The sequence below is a fragment of the Salmo trutta genome, chromosome 14, assembly GCF_901001165.1.
Source record: "Salmo trutta chromosome 14, fSalTru1.1, whole genome shotgun sequence".
NCBI lineage: Eukaryota > Metazoa > Chordata > Actinopteri > Salmoniformes > Salmonidae > Salmo > Salmo trutta.
In genome coordinates this window covers 32,429,629-32,453,024 of record NC_042970.1, presented here as the reverse complement: position 1 = coordinate 32,453,024, position 23,396 = coordinate 32,429,629, and the positions used below count along the sequence as shown (strand labels likewise).

General features: G+C 40.1%; 1 protein-coding gene across 2 annotated transcripts in view; it reads right to left on the bottom strand.

Annotated features, from left to right (window-relative positions):
- fgd5b (FYVE, RhoGEF and PH domain containing 5b) overlaps positions 1-23,396 on the bottom strand; it is a 64,455-nt gene that overhangs the window by 23,222 nt on the left and 17,837 nt on the right. Inside the window, exons 3-8 of one of the 2 annotated variants that reach the window (XM_029775361.1) lie at positions 20,927-21,080; positions 20,783-20,841; positions 20,576-20,606; positions 13,715-13,866; positions 12,718-12,874; positions 865-955 (exon numbers count right to left, since the gene is read on the bottom strand). In XM_029775361.1, the coding sequence (XP_029631221.1) occupies positions 865-955; positions 12,718-12,874; positions 13,715-13,866; positions 20,576-20,606; positions 20,783-20,841; positions 20,927-21,080 (644 nt within the window). The remainder of the gene's footprint in view (positions 1-864; positions 956-12,717; positions 12,875-13,714; positions 13,867-20,575; positions 20,607-20,782; positions 20,842-20,926; positions 21,081-23,396) is intronic. The other variant, XM_029775362.1, reaches the window with a different exon arrangement.

Here is a 23,396-nt window from a genome sequence, read left to right as displayed (position 1 = left end):
CAGAATGCCGTGGTGCAATGCTGGTTAAGTGTGCCTTGAATTCTAAATAAATCACAGACAGTGTCACCAGCAAAGCACCCCCACACCATCACACCTCCTCCTCCATGCTTCACAGTGGGAGACACACATGCAGAGATCATCCGTTAACCTACTCTGCGTCTCACAAAAACACGGCGGTTGGAACCAAAAATCTCAAATTTGGACTCATCAGACCAAAGGACAGATTTCCACCAGTCTAATGTCCATTGCTCATGTTTCTTGGCCCAAGCAAGTCTCTTCTTCTTATTGGTGTCCTTTAGTAGTGGTTTCTATGCAGCAATTAAACCATGAAGGCCTGATTCACGCAGTCTCCTCTGAACAGTTGATGTTGAGATGTGTCTTACTTGAACTCTGTGAAGCATTTATTTGGGCTGCAATCTGAGGTGCAGTTAACTCTAATGACCTTATCCTCTGCAGCAGAGGTAACTCTGGGTCTTCCTTTCCTGTGGCGGTCCTCCTGAGAGCCAGTTTCATCATAGCGTTTGATGGTTTTTGTGAATGCACTTGAAGAAACTTGAAAAGTTCTTGAAATTTTCCAGATTGACTGACCTTCATGTCTTAAAGTAATGATGGACTGTCATTTCTCTTTGCTTATTTAATCTCAATTATAACATTTACTTTGATTTGTTTAACACTTTTTTGGTTACTACATAATTCCATATGTGTTATTTTAGTTTGGATGTCTTCACTATTATTCTACAATGTAGAAAATAGTAAAAATAAAGAAAACCCTGGAATGAGTAGGTGTGTCCAAACTTTTGACTGGTACTGTATATAATCCAAAATGATTCACACGCGCGCGCACGCACGCACGCACACACTTACCGTTGAGGAGCATGCAGTATTGAGCCACCCGTACGATGACCTGCAGAAGCTGGTGTTTGAGAGAGACATTGTCTCCTGCCGGACTCTGCTGCTGGGAAAAACAGACAGACATGTTACTGATAGCCTACACATAACACAAAGCTATTTCCTATATCCATATCTTTCCAAAAAGTCTTCACTGTTACAGTAAGAGAAAGGTTGACCAAATTATGAGTTTTTGCACCAACAGATGAGTAGACAGACAGAGAAAATAAAAAGAAAGGGAGAGGAGGGGTGGGGTGGGAGGAGGACAGATGTCACGCCCTGACCATAGAGAGCCCTTGGTTCTCTATGGTGTAGTAGGTCAGGGCGTGACTAGGGGGTGTTCTAGGTTATATATTTCCATGTTGGTGCTCTTGGTATGGTTCCCAATTAGAGGCAGCTGATGTTCGTTGTCTCTAACTGGGGATCATACTTAAGGTGTCATTGTTCCCACCTGCTTTGTGGGATATTGCTTTGTGTATGTGCAGGTAGCACCACTACATTCACGTTACGTTATTGTTTTGATGAAGTTTCACTGTTTATTAAAAGATGTGGAACTCTAATCACACTGTGCCTTGGTCCGTCTCTCATCACGTTTTTGACAACAGAGCTGTGTAAATTGCACTCCACACTCTTAAAAGTAATGGTGCCTGGAAGAACCTTTTGGGTTGCCATACCGGTGGAACCTTTCCATTTTAAAAAGGTTCCTTGTAGAACCCCTCTGAAAAGGATCCTCGAGAAACCCCTGTGTAAAGGTTCAAACCTTCCTGTGATGGGAGGAGTTCAATGTTGAACCTTTTTACAGGCCATGAACAGTCAAAATCATGAAACGTAATGATATTTGGATGAAACCAGATCAAAGTATGATGACCAAAGTATGAACACATTGATTCAGGAGGCGGGGTTGTTAAGGGGATAGGATGATGTAATCCTAACTCAAAAATGTGAATACACCAATGGTAACATGATATTCTCTTACCCAATTAAAATAAGTAGCACCTTGTAACCAACATCAGAGAAGGCGTGTTTGCAGAGGGGTGGGGCTGATATAGCTAGAATGCTACTCTACTGGTGCCAAAAAATGTCTGTAGGGTGTCAGAAAATATAATTAAACGTTTACCCTATTCATATACGGCAAAGATGCTTATGTTTCCCCTTTCATCTGTGTTTAATGTTAACTAGTTACAGGCTAGCTAGATCTCCAGCCAGCATGGAACAAAATGGGAGGAGGGTCATTCAAAACTCTGACGGAGTTGTCATGTCAACACATCCGTCAGTGATGTGAACCACAGCCGAAGACACATACCAAACAGGAGATATATATATATAAAATACATAATTGATGCAATTTCAATGTTGTTTGAGTTGCTTTGTGTATTGCCAAACTTGCTTGAAATTATTTTACTGCAACACTGCATCCAAGTTTCTTGACATAGGCATTTCAAAGAGCTGTGAGACTAGGTGAGCTCATGAATAAAAGCCCCCCGCCCACTAAGCCTGTCTTTTCAAACTTCCTGGTACTGAGCAATGAGAAAAAAATTACTTTTTCACAAAAACATAATGGGTGATATTTTAGTCAGTCAAAAGGCTATTTACAGTTGAAGTCGGAAGTTTACATACACCTTAGCCAAATATCTTTAAACTCAGTTTTTCACAATTCCTGACATTTAATCCTAGTAAAAATTCCCTGTCTTAGGTCAGTTAGGATCACCACTTTATTTTAAGAATGTGAAATGTCAGAATAGTAGAGTAGTAGAGAGAGTGATTTATTTCAGCTTTTCACATTCCCAGTGAATGGTTTGTAGGCCTCCTTGCTAATTTTCCTGCCTCATGATGCCATCTATTTTGTGAAGTGCACCAGTCCCTCCTGCAGCAAAGGACCCCCACAACATGATGCTGCTACCCCCGTGCTTCATGGTTAGGATGGTGTTCTTCGGCTTGCAAGCCTTCCCCTTTTTCCTCCAAACATAACGATGGTCATTATGGCCAAACAGTTCTATTTTTGTTTCATCAGACCAGAGGACATTTCTCCAAAAAGTACGATCTTTGTCCCCATGTGCAGTTGTAAACCATAGTCTGGCTTTTTTATACCGGTTTTAGAGCAGTGGCTTCTTCCTTGCTGAGTGGCCTTTAAGGTTATGTCGATATAGGATTTGTTTTACTGTGGATATAGATACTTTTGTTCCTGTTTCCTCCAGCATCTTCACAAGGTCCTTTGCTGTTGTTCTGGGATTGCTTTGCATTTTTCGCACCAAAGTACGTTCATCTATAGGAGACAGAACGCGTCTCCTTCCTGAGCGATATGACGGCTGCGTGGTCCCATGGTGTTTATACTTGCGTACTGTTGCTTGTACAGATGAACATGGTACCTTCAGGCATTTGGAAATTGCTCCCAAGGATGAACCAGACTTATGGAGGTCTACAATTTTTTTTCTGAGGTCTTGGCTGATTTCTTTTGATTTTCCCATGATGTCAAGCAAGAGTTTGAGGCACTGAGGTTGAAGGTAGGCCTTGAAATACATCCACAGGTACACCTCCAATTAACTCAAATTATGTAAATTTGCCTATCAGAAGCTTGTAAAGCCATGACATCATTTTCTGGAATTTTCCAAGCTGTTTAAAGGCACAGTCAACTTAGTGTATGTAAACTTCTGACCCCCTGGAATTGTGATACAGTGAATTCTAAGTGAAATAATCTGTCTGTAAACAATTGTTGGAAAAATGACTTGTGTCATGCACAATGTAGATGTCCTCACCGACTTGCCAAAACTATAGTTTGTTAACAAGAAATTTGTGGAGTGGTTAAAAAACGAGTTATAATGACTCCAACCTAAGTGTATGTAAACTTCCCACTTCAGCTGTAGATGGGAATCGGAATGACTGTTCAGGACCTTTAATAATATATTGTAGAGGTGTCAGTCTATCAGATTGGAGGTGTGGCAGAGTTATTTTTGATCATTCTTGTTTATCATGTTGAGTTGGTACACTGCAAATTAAAACGTTCCTTGAATATTTATGCATATTAAACATTCTAATATAATATTAACATTGCTGCGTACATACAGTAATAAAGTGTTAACTATTCCAACTTTGGGATTTGAATAGGCTCTTGAAGAACTCATTCACCTCTGATACCTTCATTGAAGCTACTAGCAATAGTTCCTTGAGGAACTCTAGGGATTCCTTCAGGATCTCCAGGTTTCCTCAAGTCACCACTAATTCTAAGAGTTTCAGAAGAATTACAAGTCACTTATGTGACGAGCCAGGGCCAATATCTCAACATAATGCTGGTCAGCACTTATAGTCCAGTCCCTACAGTGCCCTCCAGAAACGTCCCTATACACTTGCACTTTTACACACACAAACAAGCATGTACACAAACACACATGCACACACTCACATGCATGCAAGTGCACACACACAAGCGCACATGTACACACACACACACACACACATCCACGATCACACTTCCCCACCCATACAACATGGGTCACAAATCAATGCCAAAGTCCTGGCAGAGCAATATGTTGATTTGATAGGGGAGTTGTAAAGACTGACTATCTGCTAATTAGCTTTTCTCATCGTCTTCCCCAGCAGCTAGACAACAGCAATGTAACCAAAGACAAACACACGCACAGTCATGGCCTACTGTACAGTAACATAGACCATATCAGCGCTCTCTCTCTCTCTCTCTCTCTCTCTCTCTCTCTCTCTCTCTCTCTGTGCATGATGGGAGTTTGCTAATTAGCTTTTCTCATCGTCTTCACAAGCAGCTAGACAACAGCAATACAACCAAAGACAAACACACACACAGTCATAGCCTACTGTACAGTAACATAGACCATATCAGCGCTCTCGCTCTCTCTCTCTCTCTCTCTCTCTCTCTCTCTCTCTCTCTCTCTCTCTCTCTCTCTCTCTCTCTCTCTCAGTGCATGCTGGGAGTTTTGGAGTTTGTTGTTTGGTGTGGAGGGCTCTGTCCTAACTATCTTTCTTCATTCTGTCCTCTGTCTTTTCTTTCAATGTTATTTTCTATGGTGGAGGGCTAATGCATTATTTGTTTTAGCGGTATCCACCGTTTTTTTCAAAGTTAGGGTGGAAGAAGACAGAGTTAGTTTCCTGGGGTTTGTAAGGTGTGGTGTGCGCGATGGCTTCTCAGCCTAGCGCGGAGGAGACGCTGTCGATACGGCATGGATTCAGGTGGGTTCCTGAGAATAGAGTTCAAGTGGAGGAGGTTCTGCTTGCAGTCGGTGAACAGGTAGGTGCTGCTTCTAGAATGAACAAAGCTGTGGTTGTGTTCATGAAAAGAGCAAATTTGGTTGGTAGGCTAATTGCTAGTGAAATATTTATAAGGGGTGTGTTGGTGCCAATTTCACCTCTTTCTACCCCTTCGACAAGGGTGGTAGTTGCAAATTTGCCTCAGTTTATTACGGATGATCAAATCAGGAAAGAGCTGAGTCGTTTTGGTAAGTTTGCTAGCGGTTTTCGTGTACTGTCGGCAGGTTTTCAGGCAGATGCCGTTAAGCATGTTGTTTCGTTCCGGAGGCAAGTGTTTATGTTTCTAAATAACAATGAGCAACAGCTAAATGTGCATTTTAAAGTGAGGCATGGGGAGGAGCTCTACACAGGGTTTGCTAGCACATATAGTCTACAGTGTTTTGAGTGTGGGGATTTGGGGCGTAAGAGCTTTTCGTGCCCACATAAAGGCCATAGACAAGGTGAGGGCACAAGCGCCAGTTGGGGAAATCGAGGTCAACGTGCAGGGGGCAATGAGATGCAGACAGCAGAGGCTGGGCCTTGTCGTGCCAGGGATGGTGGTGTAAATGAGGCTGGGCCTAGTCAGGCTAGAGATGGTGTGGTAGCTGAGGCTGGGTCTAGTCATGCTATGGATGGTGGTGTAGATGAGGCTGGGTCTAGTCAGGCTAGAGATGGTGGGGTAGCTGAGGCTGGGTCTAGTCATGCTATGGATGGTGGTGTAGATGAGGCTGGGTCTAGTCAGGTTATGCTAGTGGATGAGGATTGTATAGTGGGGAAGTGTAAGAGACTGGGGGGGAAGAGGAGGGTGTCAAGCGGAAAAGGAAAAAGGAAGTGGTCTAAGGCACCATGGAACCTTTGCCTGGTGCTGGGGGGGAGGCCCTGACCAGAGAGGAAGGGCAGGTGGTCAGGATGGGAGATGGAAATGAGGAGGAAAGTGAGTTTGAGGAAGAGGACGATGAGGAGATATTTTTTTTCAGACTCCTCTTCGATGGGTCCGGAGCTGACAGCCAGTCAAGCAGAAGGGTCAAAGTTCACGTTGAGGGAACTGACAAGGTTCCTGAATGAGACCAAGGGGAAAAAAGTTAATCTTGAGGCTTTTTTTTCTGATCCGAGAAAGTTTGTAAGATCAGCACAACATGCTATGAAAAATGAGGGGCATGGTGTCCTCTCACCCAGGAAACGGTTTAGGTTGAGGAAGTGGGTCACAACAGTGCGTAAGGGTCTACCTTCAGACACTGTTTCGATGTATAGTTTCTTTCTGACACTGGGGCTTTCTTTGCTGGCTTTTCTCCCACTTCTTATGGAGACTCTTCGGGTAAGCTCGCTCAATATAAATGGCGCCAGAGATGCGGGGAAGAGGAGTGTGTTGGGTGAATATGTAAAACCAAAAAAAGTACAGGTGTTGTTTGTGCAGGAGACGCATAGTGATGTGTTGAATTAAGTCGATTGGGGGCTCTGGTGGAAAGGGGCAAGTGTGTTGAGCCATGGGACAAATTTGAGTGTCCTTTTTGTACCGGGTCTGTCTGTAAAAATGTGCTCCTCGAAGGAGGTGTGTAGGGGTAGGCTGCTTGTTGAAAAAGCAGAAATTAACAACATGGGTTTTGTCTTTATAAATGTGTATGCACCTAACACAGGGAGAGAGAGGGGGTTATATTTGCTGTCTTAGACAGGAACTCTCACAGTTAGCACCTGAGGAGACGCTGGTGGTCGGCGGGGACTGGAACTATACAATGGATTTTACGAAAGACAGAAATGGGGAAGAGCCTCATTCAGTGTCAGTTTGAGTGTTAAAGGACATCATTAATCAGTTTGACCTAGTGGATGTTTGGAGAACTAAACATCCCAACACAAGATAGTATACATGGGTGAAGGTTTTTGGGGCTAGGGTGAGTGCAGCCCGACTTGATTGGTTTTACATGTCCAGGAATCGGAGAAATAGGCTGTTGGGTGCTACCATTCTCCCGGTGGGGTTTTCGGATCACCACATAACCATGGCTCGGCTGTCTATTTCACCAGGGCCCCGGCAGGCATCCTATTGGAAGTTTAATGTAAAGCTCTTACAAGATGCCACTTTTTGCTTAGGTTTCCAGACCTTTAAGGAAAGGTGGGGGCAGCGAAGAGAGGAGTATGAGAAACTTGAGTCAATGGTGGGATGTGGGGAAAGTCCAAATTCGGCTTTTCTGTCAACAGTATACAGCTCTCTCATCCTCAGAGGCTAGGAGAGTATTGGGGGAACTAGAGTGTTGTATAAGTGAGATGCAGGTAGAGATGGTGGGGCAAGGCAATGTAGGCCTCCAGGCTAATTTAGCTGAATTACATAGGGACCTGGGTAGTTTTTTCCAGGTTAAAGCAAATGGAGCACTTGTAAGAGCTGGGTTCTCCATGTTCAAGGAGATGGATGCTCCCAGCTCCTTCTTCTTTGGTTTAGAAAGACAGAGCGGTGAAGCCAAGGGTATGCATTGTCTATGGCTGTCTGATGGGCGGGTGAATGCTTCTGGGTAGGAGAGTTGCCGATGAGCTGCTGTCGGTCGGCTCTGACTCTCCTGCCCAAAATAGGGGACTTGTGTGAACTTAAGAACTGGAGGCCTGTGGCATTACTCTGTGCGGACTACAAGATATTTGGCAAGGTCCTCTCTAACAGACTGAAGTCCCATCTGGACTCGATAGTACATAAGGACCAAACATATTGTGTAATGGGACACTCAATCACAGACAACTTGTTCTTAATCAGGGACATGTTGTACTTGTCGAGAGGTTCTAATGTGAACTTTGGACTGGTCTCTTTAGATCAAGAGAAGGCTTTTGATAGAGTGGACCATGAGTATCTGTTTAATGTGATGTCTGTGTTTGGGTTTGGGAAGAGTTTTTTGACCTGTGTGAAGCTGTTGTATGCTGGGGCGTAATGTATGGTCAAGGTGGGAGGGGGGCTCAGTAGGCCAGTCTGGGTGAGACGGGGAATTAGACAAGGATGCCCTCTATCGGGGCAGTTATATACATTAGCCATTGAGCCTTTCTTGGGCCTGCTACGCAGGAGACTGCAGGGAGTGTGCTGGACAGGCATAGCAGTGTCAGCATATGCAGATTATGTTTCTGTGATGGTCAGGGATGGTCAGGATATGCAGGCACTAGAGACTAGTCTGAAGATGTACGAGGTAGCTTCGTCAGCTAAGGTAAACTGGGGCAAGAGCAAAGCTCTGTTATGTGGGGCATGGGGGGATAGGGCCCCTCCTCTGCTTCCAGAGGGTTTGTAGTGGGGTTGTGAAGGGCTTAAAGTGTTGGGGGTGTATCTGGGCTCGGAAAGGTGGGTCAGGAAGAACGGAGGGGATGTCACAGGCAGTGGTGTCAAGACTGGCCAGGTGGAGGTGGCTCCTGTCCCAAGTGTCATATAGATGAAGGGTGCTGATAATCAACAACCTGGTGGCATCTTCCCTGTGGCATAAACTGGCTGTCCTCAACTTTAAAAACATCATCATTAGAGTCTCATCATGCAGCCTTACAATGTATTAAACATCAACACATATAGCACAATGTTTGTTGAAGAACAAAAGTTACATTAATAACTATAAATTAAGCATATAGGAGAGTACCTGTTTCTTTCTTAACCACTCAACACAGAATAGCTGCATGTGCACACTACCTCAAATCGTTTGGAGAAAATATTTATATTTTATTCAGCTTTGTTCAATTGTATTCTTCATACTATAAAAAAAATAAAAAATAATGCCACGGAATTCAAAGCAAAACTTGTCTGCTAAATGAACTAGTGTAGCCCACTAGTTTTCTTTTGAAATAGACTACATTTTCTTCATATCATGCTTCTTTAGAGCTGTCTAAAATAATTAATGGATTTATTGTGCAGGTGTAGGCTGTATTACATGGATTTATTAGACTTTTTATAATGTAGATGTTCCAAAGGTCTGCATAAGCGGCTTGTAAGCTATGTGTGGAAGCCAGGAAATGCAAAATGTGTTTATGTTAATTAACGGTCCATTACCGTGACAAACACAGTTATTTGAATCGATATTTGCTTGACAATCACCGGCTGACAAAATGCCTTGACCGCCACAGCCCTGGGCTTGTACCCAGAGAAGTGCACAACCCAAGTGTCTCAACTCTCTGGATAAGTAGTGTGTTTCTCTCCTGGATGTGGACAGTCACCATGTGAATCTATATGTCAGCTCAGTCCTTCATATCACTGCAGGTCAAGAAGATGAGTCCTACAGTTTGTTTACATTCACCACAATCACATTTTCAGATCTTACTCATTGTTTGTCAGTACTTCAGAAACAACATGACCTAACGGTTGAACCTCATCTATGGTTAACTGGTTAATTGTAATAGCTTAAAATGTAGGTTTGATCGTCAGCGTAAATTTGTTATGAATAAAACTAATGATGGTGTATATTGTACATTCAAAACGAATCCCGAATGTTCGTAAGAAAACTACATCTAAGGTTTATGTGCTCTGTGTCTCTATAGGCTGTATTCTGTCAGGCACTTACTATTCTCTGAAGGAGATCAATGCCTACTCGGGCCAGTGTGCTCCTGGCCTGCTCCTGGACTGACCCCCATGCTAAACCTCCCAGACTCACATGAACTAAATTCAGAAGTGAACCCAGAGTATTCTCTACAGAGACGGAGTGAAGCTGTTTACTGAGAACTCTCCTGAGAACCTCTCTGTCCTCCTCTTACACCTCACTGAGGAGGATCAGGGTTGGGACAGGTGTCAAATCAGTGACACAGAATACAGAGACATCAGCCTCACTGTTAAAGGTAAGACATTTGATTCTGATCTACCATCTTTTCAACATTCCATTGTAGTCATCTCATTTAGGAGAATACATTTTATACAAACTCCTCATGAAAGTCAGGACATTATGATTTACAAAACACTGCTGCAGATTACATTCATTTACACAAACATACAGACAGTAGCATTGTATGTAGCCTGCTAGAACAACCAGTGTCTTCATAAACACGTATCACAAAGTGTATATGTTTGAATGGCATTCAAATATATTGCATCTAGAAAGTGCACACCTACTTACTATAACAGTGCCTCTGTATAAGTGTTTCTGCCCTGGGTAAAATCCTCGATCATCTCACAGGAATTGACCAACCCATACCAATAACAACCGCCAAACAACCACCAACCACAACCAAAAAACCAACAACAACCAACCAACAACAACTTTACCAAAAGGACCCCAGCCACCAAACTCCAGCCACCAACATCAACCAAAAAACCAACAACAACCAACCAACAACCACTTTACCAAAAGGACCCCAGCCACCAAACTCCAGCCACCAACATCAACCAAAAAACCAACAACAACCAACCAACAACCACTTTACCAAAAGGACCCCAGCCACCAAACTCCAGCCACCAACATCAACCAAAAAACCAACAACAACCAACCAACAACCACTTTACCAAAAGGACCCCAGCCACCAAACTCCAACCACCAACATCAACCGAAGGTACAATGCCTTTTTCCACATTTTGTTGTGTTATAGTCTGAATTTAAATTGATTACATTTAGATTTTGTGTCACTGGCCTACACACAAAACCCCATAATGTCAAAGTGGAATTATGTTTTTTGAATTTTTTACTAATTAATCAAAAAACGAAAATCTGAAATGTCTTGAGTCAATAATTATTTGTTATGGCAAGCCTAAATAAGTTCAGGAGTAAACATGGATTGACACTTATTGACATTTCCACTTTTCATTTTTTATTAATATGTAAAAGATTCGAAAAACATAATTCCACTTTGACATTATGGGGTATTGTGTCAAGGGGTGTGAATACCGTTTGAAGGCACTGTATGTAAATTATATATTTCTGTATTTAATTTTCAATACATTTGCAAAAATTACTAAAAACATGTTTTCACTTTGTCATTATGGGGTATTATGTGTAGATAGGTGAGAGGCTGTCACACAACAAAATATGGAATAAGTCAAGGGGTATGAATACTTTCTGAAGGCACTGTAAGTGCCAGTATATCATTTCATACTCATTATGATATATCCACTCCATAAGAACATTATGATACAATTTAAGAAGGAACTCTTTTACACAAATGTGGCTAGCTTTAAAATATGCCTACATTTTGCATATTTAGCTGTTTTTTATGCTTCTTTAGATTTATGGGGAAAAAGCTGTGTCTTAAATGTGATGTTTATCTGTGTTCTATAATACTGTATTCCATGTTTTTATCTATCTTCAGTTTTGTACTTGTAGATTACTTAATGATATGTGTCCTTTTTAACCCAAGTTATGTGGCTGTCATCAACTTTCTCTAAACATATGGCTTTTATTGTATTGAGTGCTCTTTTGAAACAAGTAAATTATGTAAACACTGGGCTATGTGTAAGACTGGGTTGTTTTTCATTATAGCTGGCTGTACCATGGGTATGGGTGCATAGAATAATAGAAGGAAATTACATAATTGAATCAACATACACCTGATTAAAAGTAATAATGATATTCTATCCAGTGTTGAGACAACATTTTGGCCTACGGTCCTCTGAAACAGGATGTGGTTAAAGTGGCATACAGTAGCATTGACATTCTCACACTCATCTAACACTGGCTAACAAATAATTCACAGTAGCTTCAGGGCCTGCATATATACAGTTGGTTCTAAAATGATTGACACCCTTGATAAAGCAATAACGACTGTATAAAATAAATAATTCAAATACTGAGCTACACTACTGTTCAAACGTTTGGGGTCACTTAGAAATGTCCTTGTTTTTGAAAGAAAAGCACATTTTTTGTCCATTAAAATAACAGCAAATCTATCAGAAATACAGCGTAGACATTGTTAATGTTGGAAATTACTATTGTTGCTGGAAACAGCTGATTTTTTATGGAATATCTACATAGGCGTACAGAGGCCCATTATCAGCAACCATCACTCCTGTGTTCCAATGGCATGTTGTGTTAGCTAATCCAAGTTTATCATTTTAAAAGGCTAATTGATCATTAGAAAACCCTTTTGCAATTATGTTAGCACAGCTGAAAACTGTTGTCCTAATTAAAGAAGCAATAAAACGGGCCTTCTTTAGACTAGTTGAGTATCTTATTTTATCTTAGTATCTTATTATTTTATACTAATACAATTGCTCAGAGAAAGAGATTTCGTTTAACAAGTAATACTTTTTTCTCAAAAATGAATGTATTGTGTCATTTTGGAGTCACTTTTATTGTAAATAAGAATATAATATGTTTCTAAACACTTCTACATTAATGTGGATGCTACCATGATTATGGATAATCCTGGTTGAATAGTGAATAATGATGAGTGAGAAAGTTAGAGGGTCAAAACATGCTACCCTTCCTTGTTATTGGTGATGTTGAGAGGTTAGCATGTCTTGGGCTTATGATCTTGAATTTCAATTATTTATTTTATACAGTAATTATTGCTCATCTTTATCAAGGGTGTCAATCATTTCAAACCCCACTGTACATACAGCCAGACTTGGAGAAATGCACTCTTGTCACCTATGATCTTATTCAACACAATCTATCTGCTATAAACAGTTCTGACTTGACTTTGACATCTGACCTCATACTGGCGGACGATTGCTGAGAAGGTGGGCGAGGTACGGCAGCTTTCGTCCAGCAGGCTCATGCTACGGTCGTAGTGACCGATGTAAGTCGTAAAGACCACAAACTCTGACTTCCTGGATAGGATGACATCCGCAATCCTCTGGCTCTCCTCCCTGAAGGAAGAGAAAGAACGGGAGTGAAATGATGGAGTGCACACTAGACACTGGGCTCAGTATGCAGCAGACACATTACTCAATTGTTAATAAATTGTTAACCAAATAACTACCTGGACTATCTGCATTGACCCTCTTTGCCATAACTCTTTTGACTCATCACATATGCTGCTGCTACTGTTTATTATCTATCCTGTTGCCTAGTCACTTTACCCCTATCTACATGTACAGTTTACATATCTACCTCAATTACCTTGTACCCACGCAAACCGACTCTGTACTGGTATCCTGTTAGCTAAGTTATCGTTACTACTGTGTATTTATTTCTTGTGCTAATATTTTTCTATATTTTTGTCTCTGCATTGTTGCGAAGGCCCATAAGTAAGCATTTGACTGTTAGTTTACGCATGTGACATACAACATTTGATTCGTCAGCCCCTGAGTTGTGTATATGTCAGCTGAGGCTCCTGTAGTGGAGGTGGACTAAAGTAGCCAGCATACTACTTTAATAAATATAACACTAGTCACTTTAATAATATTTACATATCTTGCATTACTCATCTCATATGTATATACTGTATTCTATACTATCTACTGTATCTTAGTCTATGCCGCTCTGACAAATATTTATATACTCTTAATTCCATTACTTTACTTAGATTTGTGTGTATTAGGTAATTGTTGCGAAATTGTTAGATATTACTTGTTAGATATTGCTGCACTGTCGGCACTAAAAGCAAAAGAATTTAGCTACATCCGCAATAACATCTGCTGAACTCGTGTATGTGACCAATACAATTTGATTTGATTTGTGTGTATGGTGTGCAGTCAATGTCTCACCACTGTCGGATGCGATTCTCTAACTCGGTGAGGATTCTGCGGTGCAGAGTGTAAACATCGGGCAGCTCATTGAGGATCTCTCTCAGCCTCTCCTCCTCCAGCACAGGATCCCCCTCATCCCCTACTGCAGCCCCCACCGCCTCCCTGAAGTCCTGACACAGAGACAAAGATCATTTCGTCATATGTGTTATTAATAAACTGTACGTGATATGCACTCATCGTATGAATTCGAAAAGTGCTTCCAGTCCTATGGCTGGACGACGACTCCATTCACATAACTAAAATGATAACTTCCAATTCAGTGAGCATTCTGTCTGTCTGTCTGTGTTATGATGTCTATTTTTAGACTGACTGTAAATGACTGCATGAAGTAGCCAGTTAACATATAATGTACAGAGCACAGAACATTAGATTATCTCCATATGCCATGAGAACTACGTAGAATTTCTACGGTATGTTTACCAGCTTCCCTATGTACAGTATAGTACAGCACCCTGTCAATGACTGCGAGAGGGGCATTACCACATTCTGTGATGGACTTTTCATTACATCTTACAATTACGTCTCATTGATCACAACAATTGTTCTCAACCATTAATTTAGAAATAATACAGTGTAAAATTGCTGTGTCATTCCATTAACCACGTTGGAATGTTGAATCAGTCCCAAGGGAAGAGCTGACCCACTTTTTAAAGCGCCATACCAATCCAAGCCTGGTTTCTCAGGAAAGAGGTGACAGACAAGGCCTTGTGATGTAATGCAGCGAGAAGTGAACCGAGATTAACTTCGACCACAGAAGGGTTGCATTCCAAATCCCTTGCCTTCTCTCTGAAATGTGCAATGAACCACCTACTCTCCCCCAAAATAGGATAGGCTTCTCTGCTGCTGAAAACGCTTCCACACAGCTAATGCAGCTAATGTTCTCCAGTCTGAAGGTAACCCTCCATTTCATAATTCAAAGCCATCCCAATGATTCTATCTTGTCTGAGTGATTCACACAATTTGACTTCACCACAGACAAAAAACATGTCTGCCAAGATCTGAACATGCTTTTGCTTGTGTACCTATTACTGTATCAACCATATCACTTTATATAACGGGTGGGTCTAATCCTGGATGCTGATTGGTTAAAACAGTGTTCTTTCTTTTACTATTTTAATTTTCTTACAATACAAAAAAAAATACAAAATCTATACATGGACAAAGACAATAGACAACTTAACATTTATGTACATTGATTTCTACAAACATTAACACCACACTTGCTCAGACCTACGCGTTAATTTTCTCTCCTTACTCATTCTTTAAATATCTCCAGTGCTTGTAATATTTTATGGCTTCAAATTGGACTATTTTGTTTGTCTCTCTAGCCCATTTTTTCCAAAATGTAGCTATAATGTATTTGATTTATCCACTGTCTTAATGATGGAGGGTCATTTGATTTCCAGTTTTAAAACAATTATTTTTTCAAAATGATTGACATGAAAAGTATGGTCCAACCCAATGGGTATCTCACCCCACCCTCATATGCTATGTCTTAAAATATGCAGATAGATGGATTAAACGTACATCTATATTGTAAAACAGCCAACGTTCTACCTCCGCTCATAACTTTTGGACTTTATAGCACTCCGAAAAGGCATAAATCATTGAGTCACTGTTAGTTTTACACTTAAGACATGACTCTGCTGTTGTGCTGTAGAATTTGTGAATTTTGTTATTTTGTATAATACATTCTGTACATTAGCTTATACTGAATTAAGCACACATTTTCATGAACTGTAATTTTGTTAGTTATTTTCCAACACTCCCTCCATCTAGTGCCAATATCAGTTATTTTTAAGTATCGGTTCCAATAGTTTAGGAAATTGCTACCTATGAAGTTGTTCATGTTCTTAGCTCCATCTTTTGAAAACAGACATGTGAAAAGATTTTGGGGATGAGCATGCACATCTTCAATATGCACCCATTGTTCCTCTTTAGTGCATTTAACAATATGTTGCAAATAAAAGCATTGGGTGGCGAGTTGATACAATTCCAAGTCTGGAAGCTTAAAACCACCCTCAGATTTAGGGATATGTAAAACTTTCCTATTTATTCTATGAGTTATATTTGTCCATATAACGTCTGTTATGGCCAAGTATAGTTTTTAAAGAATGTCTTCTTTGGCTTTGGTATTACCGAAAAGAAATATAAAAGCTTTGGGAACCATGCCATTCCAAAGAGGTTTATTCTACCTGTAAGATTAATGGGACGATTATTCCATGAAGTTATCTTTATATATTTGTTGTTTATTGTCACTTATTAAGCATCCTAAACATTTCATATTTTTTTATGGTCCACTTAAAGGATTGCTGTAGATCATGAGTTATTATTTTTTGAATTTTTCCGATTGCCAGTTTTCCACATTAATTGTATATCCTGAGATAGTATTATGAAAATATTTTTAACAAGGGGGGCATAGAGTTTTCAATATTAGTCAGGCATATCAGAAGACTGTCTGCAAATACGTTTATCTTATATTCATGTTTTCCATTAATGGTTTGGATCCTGTTAAATTCTTTCTGCAAGTGGTTCAATTGCCAGTGCAAACAAGAGGGGGGAGAGAGGACCTCCCTGTCTCTTACCCCTTTCTAAAGCAATTTCATCAGATAATGTATTATTTTTGAATATTTGTGCTTTAGGCTAGTTATATAATATTTTTTATGAAATGTATTATTTCAGCTGGAAAGTTGAAAGCTTCCAAAGACAGTCAATAGCCTTTTTGGCATCAATAGCCATTATTGACAAATCTACATCTTGTATTTTAGTGTATAGTATTATACTGAAACATATTATTTTATTTGTTTGTAAGTGTCTTTTTAATAAATCCTGTTTGATTGATATGTATCAAGTCTGGTAAGACTTTTGCCATTCTGTTGCTTATGAGTTGTATTATTATTTTACTGTCACAATTTATTAGACGTATGTGTCTGTAATCTGCAGGGGACTCAGGTGACGTGTGTTGTCATTTGAGTAAATAGGGATTCTACTTTGGTCCAGAATGTTAAATAAAATTAAATAGGAAAGCCATCCATACCTGGTGCTTTCTCCGTGCGAATGTTTTAACTGTGTCTAATATTTATTTTGGGTGATTTCAATTTTTAGTGTATTTATACATTTTTTGCTGATAGTTGCTTCAGGGTTATTGAGATATTTACCAGGTTTATTTGTCAGTAAACAGTATGCTTTATTTGAGTTTAAGCTGTAGTTGCTGGCACTCTTCAAAAGTAAACTATCATATTCCTGCTTAAGCTCAGAAATAGTATTTTCTTCTTTACCTTGTAAAGATTTTTTAAGGGCTTTTCGAAGATAGTGATTTATTTATATTTTTCTTCAATTTGAATTTCTAACTCAGATTTAACTTTAGCCAAGTATGAGATTATCATTCCCCTAATGTACACCTTAAAAGCATCCCAAATTATGTTGGGGGTCGGCTTTTCTCTATCTTATATGTCAACATTTGTAATGGTAAAGGTCTTTATTTTTGGATGTAATACATTTTGTGTCTGAAGATGTGCTCAGTTCATTTTTGGAAATAAAAATATAGTCAATTCTTGAATAACTTTTCTTACTGTGAGAAAAAAGGAGTAGTCTTTTGAAGTTAGGAACAGTAATCTCTAGGTCTATTGTAAATTATTTGTAGATATTACATTTCACAGCTTCTTAAGAGGCTCCTTGAATTTGCCTTTTATATTTTTATGTCTGTCTAACTTGTTGAATGTGTGATTTAGGTCGCCTGCTAAATTAATATTTCCTGTCTGGGTTTGATCTAATATAGCTTGAATTCTATCAAAAACACCAGATTTGCCCCTGGGGGGATATCAAATCAAATCATATACGATGAAATCAATGTGTATTTTTCACCATGTAAGCTATAATTCTTAATAAGAAAATGGCATTCTTGGTCCGTGTGCTGGGATATAAGGGAAAAGGGTGTATTCTTATTTATCAGGATGCCTACACCTCTGCTGTTACTACAGTAGGTGGCAGCATATGCCTCTCCAAACCAGCTCCTCTTTAAATATTACATTTATACTTTTTGAAGTTTATCTCTTGCAGGAAAGCCTCATCTGCTGACAATCTCTTTAAATGTTTAAGAGCCTTATGCTTTTTTTGCCAAAATGGAGACAGTGCACATTCCATGTAATAAATGTGATTATTTTTGGACTTAATCAACATTAACCTTGTATGATCCGACTATCATTGAAAAAACAGATAAAACATTTTAGCAGACATGTCATATGAGGGTGGTGGACATCTCATGGATATGGGAGAGTCATAGTATGAATACATAGTTATTGTATACATTACATATATAGAATGTGTGAACATGTAGGCTGAGAAAAGCTTTTAAGCTTTTTAAGCTTTTAAGCTCCAACTCCTCTCCTAATGTACCAAAAGTCTGTGGGTTATGTCATTGTAAATACATTGGCGAAAGACTGCAACTTAAACACTGTGTTCAGTGTCATGACTGTCCTGTGAGAATTCAAATGGGTCAGATCAGCTTGGCAATGGATGACAGCAACCAGTCCTTCTCTCATCCACAGAAGAGGGGAGGAGGGAACTGGACCAGTTTGACAGATCACACCCTGTCATAAATTAAAGGAGAGGAGATCCAGAGAGATCTCACTCTCCAAAATCCACCAAGGAATGTGCTTTGTTAACAGACTTTTTCCCACCGAAACAATATTTCTAACAGAACGTGGGGAATGGTCAGAGATGGTCTATAGAAAACTAATGTTAAATTGTTATTATTTTGTGATGTTATTAAAAAGGTTATAAAGGAAATACTGTAACTGGAAAAGTATATACACTACATATATGAAGTCTTCATACTTAACGTTGTATAGGAAATATGAAAAATTATGGAAATACTTTTGTTAAGATAGGAATGTGATTTTAGGAGCCATAAGATAATTTGTCTCCTAAAATCTTTGAATAGTAAGTAGCCACACCCCGAGTGTGGTCAGAGAGCGTGTCAGCCAGATGGAGCCATCCCCTTCGGCCAGTGCATAAAAGGATTGGTGGAGTAATTAACAGTAGACCAGAAAATGTGAAGTGGTAGTTATACTTTCGAAATGGTTGGAACTTTGAACCTCAACACAAGGTGAAGAAAATAAACTCACCTCCCAGACCAGAGAGGTGTGTAGAGCTGCAGCTCACGTCCAGAGTGGTTTGAACCTTGAATATCAACACGCGGAAGAGGCGAGAAGCTCACCTTCCAGACAATCACTGGTACGGCTGATTAGCTGTTCTAACTCAAATATCTATAAAAGCAAATTTAAGTGGGACCATCCTACTATTCTTCTCAAATCACCGCATCCTACTACTTTCATCGCCAATGGGAACCGTCGACACGGCTGGCTACCCTATCTTCCATGGAGCATCTTTCAGAGTGAACAACAGTAGAAGACAGGAAAGGGGAGACCACTTTCGGACAATCAGAGCTATACAAGCGTGCGCAAGGCCAACAACCTTGCTAAGGAGGGCTGGTTCCGACAGTGATAAATGGCGAGCGAAGGCATACACACGTAAATACATTCATGATTTCTAATTCTAAAGGGGTGGCGGTTCTTGTGCAAAGTACATTATTACTGTGGGAATAGTTTCTAAAATGTATAAACGATGTGTCTCGCTTTCTTTTTCTCTCTCTCTCTCTCTCCCTCTCCATGTTGTTTTGTAAAAAGCTACCATATTGTGTCAGTCCGCTAGGGACCTTTTCTCATGTATTGAGTGTGTATGTTTATTCTGTGTTATTATTTATTTAGCTATAAAATAAATAATTAAACCAATTTGTGTAGGATTGAATCATATGTAAGGCTGGGGTTTTTGCAGATCCAAGAAGGATATGACTGTTCAGAATGACGATATGATAAGAGGTTATCATTAATACATTGACTGTTTTATGGATGTGATAGGTAAAGACATTTAGAGTTTAATTCGGCAGATGGTAACTCTTTTAACAACTGCTCTCATGGTGCCCCAAATTCCTAATGAGTTAATTGTTACATTATTAATTTAATCGGGTAACAATTAAACATAGTTAGTTGATTCGATAAATAAAAGTAATCAGATTAATGAAAGTAAAGTCACAACATCAGTTTGTAATACCTTCAAAATTAAACTAAAGTATAGTGGTTGGTGGGGCTCTACGTGGGGAAAGTGGTTCACAGAGAGACAAAAGTGAGATGAGTGGAGGCACCACACATACTTCAGGGAAGTGTCTGATGCCCTCCCAGCCACCTTGGCCCTCGGATAGAGCCCATCTCCACTCTCACCAATAACCACCATTGGATATAATGGCAAACAAGGAATAATAACGACTTGACATTCTCTCCTAATTTGTCCAGAACTCTTATTCATTTTACAGCCGGTTTGCAAGGCACAAAAATAAATACAATTACATTGTATTATAGATACATCCTTCCTTCCCTCTCTCCCAAGCCAAGTTTCCAACTGTTATCTATACACAACAACCCATGTCTATGATGGCGAAATGCCTGTCTACTGTTCTATCTGAGAAATCACTGCACATCCACTGTCCCATTAGCCCAGCCAGGCAATTCATAAACTTGATCTCCACTGTAAAAAGCATCTAGACATTATTTCCCCTTGCTTATAGCCTAGTATTGGGATTGCAACAGAGGGGATTTGTATAAATCTTGTTGTCTGCCTCTCCGATCCATCTTCTGTATCATAGGGGCACTAAACGCCCAATGACAGAGAGCTTTCCTAGAGCAGAGTTTGCTCCATGAAGGTGAGAGGAAATCCAATCCATCTAGAAATACATGTCTGGTTCAGAGACTTCTTGATACCTACCTCTTGGAGAAGCTTGAGGGCTTTCACATGTCTGCAGAGAAAGAATTGAGGCACTGTCAGGTTTACATGTGCAGATGAATGTAAAAATGCATTCATTTACAGGGTATTAAGGTGAAACAAGGTGAAAAGGACACAACAATGTTACAGAGTTAAAGAGTTACAATGATGCTGATAAGTAGTGTTATATGTGATGCTCAGGTCACTCACAATCTCTCAGTGTCCACCAGCTCTTTGGCAATGTAGAAGGCTCTGGATCGACCGTCGGTCTGTAAAGAACAACATTATCAGTAACAAATATCTATCGAATAGCACATATAATACAATAACAACATCTTGGTTTTGAAAACTTACCCGTCTGTCATATGTGTTATCTGCTCCTCCCTCCTCCTCCTCAGAGGTTTGTTCTTGGTCCTCCTCCTCCGCTGTCCCACCTCCCGCCTCAACCCCTGACCCGCCAGGTGAACCAACAGCTATGGCGCACACGGTGTAGGCTTCTGTATAGGCACTGAGAGGACAGGACCAGATAAGAGCATCAGTATAGAGATGTAGGATCTTAATTTGATCACCCTGTTGCAGGTGAACTTTCCTGCTATGCAGGAAATGTAAAACATGTAGTGTATTTGAGGTTAAAAAAGGCTTCTGAAGTTTGTAATTTCCACTTACAAATTTCAGACTTGATTTTCTCTTACGAAAAATGTATCATCAGTTATAATACACATAATAATCCACATTTCCTGTTGCTGCAGGATTATTTTCCTGCTGTAGCAATCTGGCTCAAATTAAGATCCTACTGTAGTTCACACATACATGTCCACAAATACACATTCAAACATCAACATATGTATGTTAACAAACACACACACACCATACCGTGACAGTTTTGTCAGTGCAGTTTTCTGAAATCTGGCAGATGATGAGTGTGAGCCAGTGAAGGAAGGAAGGAGAGGAAAGAGAGGAGAGACAATAAACCCATCAAAGATATTACTAAACCAAAGGACATTTACAGGGAGGCATTATGAAGCTGTAACTCATCTGATGGGCAGTGGATCAAATTCATAAAATCCCAAACTCTAATCATTAGTAAGATAAAAAAAATAACAAAACATAAAAACCATCCTTGAGATGAATATGAAGGTGGGAGACAGAGTGAGACAGCTTGTCTTCAGCTAGGGTCCATTTCCAAACCAACACAGAGAGGGCTGGTAACGCTTCTTTATAGGAAATGAGGAGGAACATGTCTGATCAATGGAAAGGAGGATTAATCAACCCCAGAGTGATCTCTCATAGGTCACGGTGTCAGGCCTTCTGCCATGATGAATGGCTAATAAAACTCAAAGTCTCTCAGGGAAACAAATTAAAAACCATTTGTTCAGGAAGAGAACAATGACATTGTTAGAGACATTTTTCAAGATTCTATCTGCCCATTCCAATGTACAGTATGGCATTTCCATCATGAATGTCTTTATCTACAGACCACAACATGAAGTATTATCTTTATACAGCATTTACAGCATTTACATTTACACTGAGTGTACAAAACATAAGGACTCCCTGCTATTTCCATTACATAGACTGACCAGGTGAATCCAGGTGAAAGCTATGATCCCTTATTGATGTCTCTTGTTAAATCCACTTCAATCAGTTTAGATGAAGGGATCAGACAGGTTAAAGAAGGATTTTTAAGCCTTGAGACAATTGAGACATGGATTGTGTATGTGTGCCATTCAGAGGGTGAATGGGCAAGACAAAATATTGAAGTGTCTTTGAAACAGGGTATGGTAGTAGGTGACAGGCACACCGGTTTGAGTGTGTCAAGAACTATAACGCTGCTGGGTTTTTCACGCTCAACAGTTTCCCGTGTGTATCAAGAATGGTCCACCAACTAAAGGACATCCAGCCAACTTGACACAAATGTGGCAAGCATTGGAGTCAACATGGCCAGCATCCCTGTAGAACGCTTTCGACACCTTTTAGCGTCCATGTTTTGATGAATTGAGGCTGTTCTGAGGGCCAAAGGGGGTGCAACTAAATATCAGGAAGGTGTTCCTAATGTTTTGTACTCTCAGTGTATACAAAGTCTATAAAGTTGTACCAATATTTCCGTTTTCTCTGCATAATTTGGCTCTTAGTGAGAGCAGTGCCACTCTCCTCCCTCCATAAACCTTTATCTGTGAGATATATGATGCAGAAGAATAGCACTCAACTGAGTTGACTTTATATGCCTCAATACTGCAGTAATAATAGCAGGTTATATGGAGGAACATCAGACATATGGAGAGCGACAACGTGAAATTATGAGAAGAGATGAGAGGTATTTTTAGTGTGGGGAAAGACCACCAATAAACCTAGAGTGCCTCCAGCGACACAGCCATACCCAGGCCATGGACCAGCATCAATGGGAGGGGATGCAGTTAATAGTAGTGTCCTCGACTAAATCGGAACACAGGAACCGATTGAGTTAGTTCCCAGTTTTCAGCTTCCAAATAATTTCCAACCAAAAACACATCTTAATCTCTGCATGTTACAACTTTGTCCCTTAACCATGGCAATAGCATCCGGTCTCTGCAGCCTCTGTGCTATAATGCTTTATTACAGCCAAAGAACAAATCTACAGTGGCAAATTACAAAAGGGGATAACAAATGATACTTCCCCGCTTCCCCAGGCTCTTTGTAAGATTATTTGTTTGTCCTGCTGATAGTGGAAGGGTGAGTATCCACTGGTCAGTGACCTCAAATATTCTGAAGGACTTGGTTTCTCGGATAGTAATTATTCTAGTGGCGAAATTAGTAAAGATACCTGTGAAGAAGACCGGGGTAACAA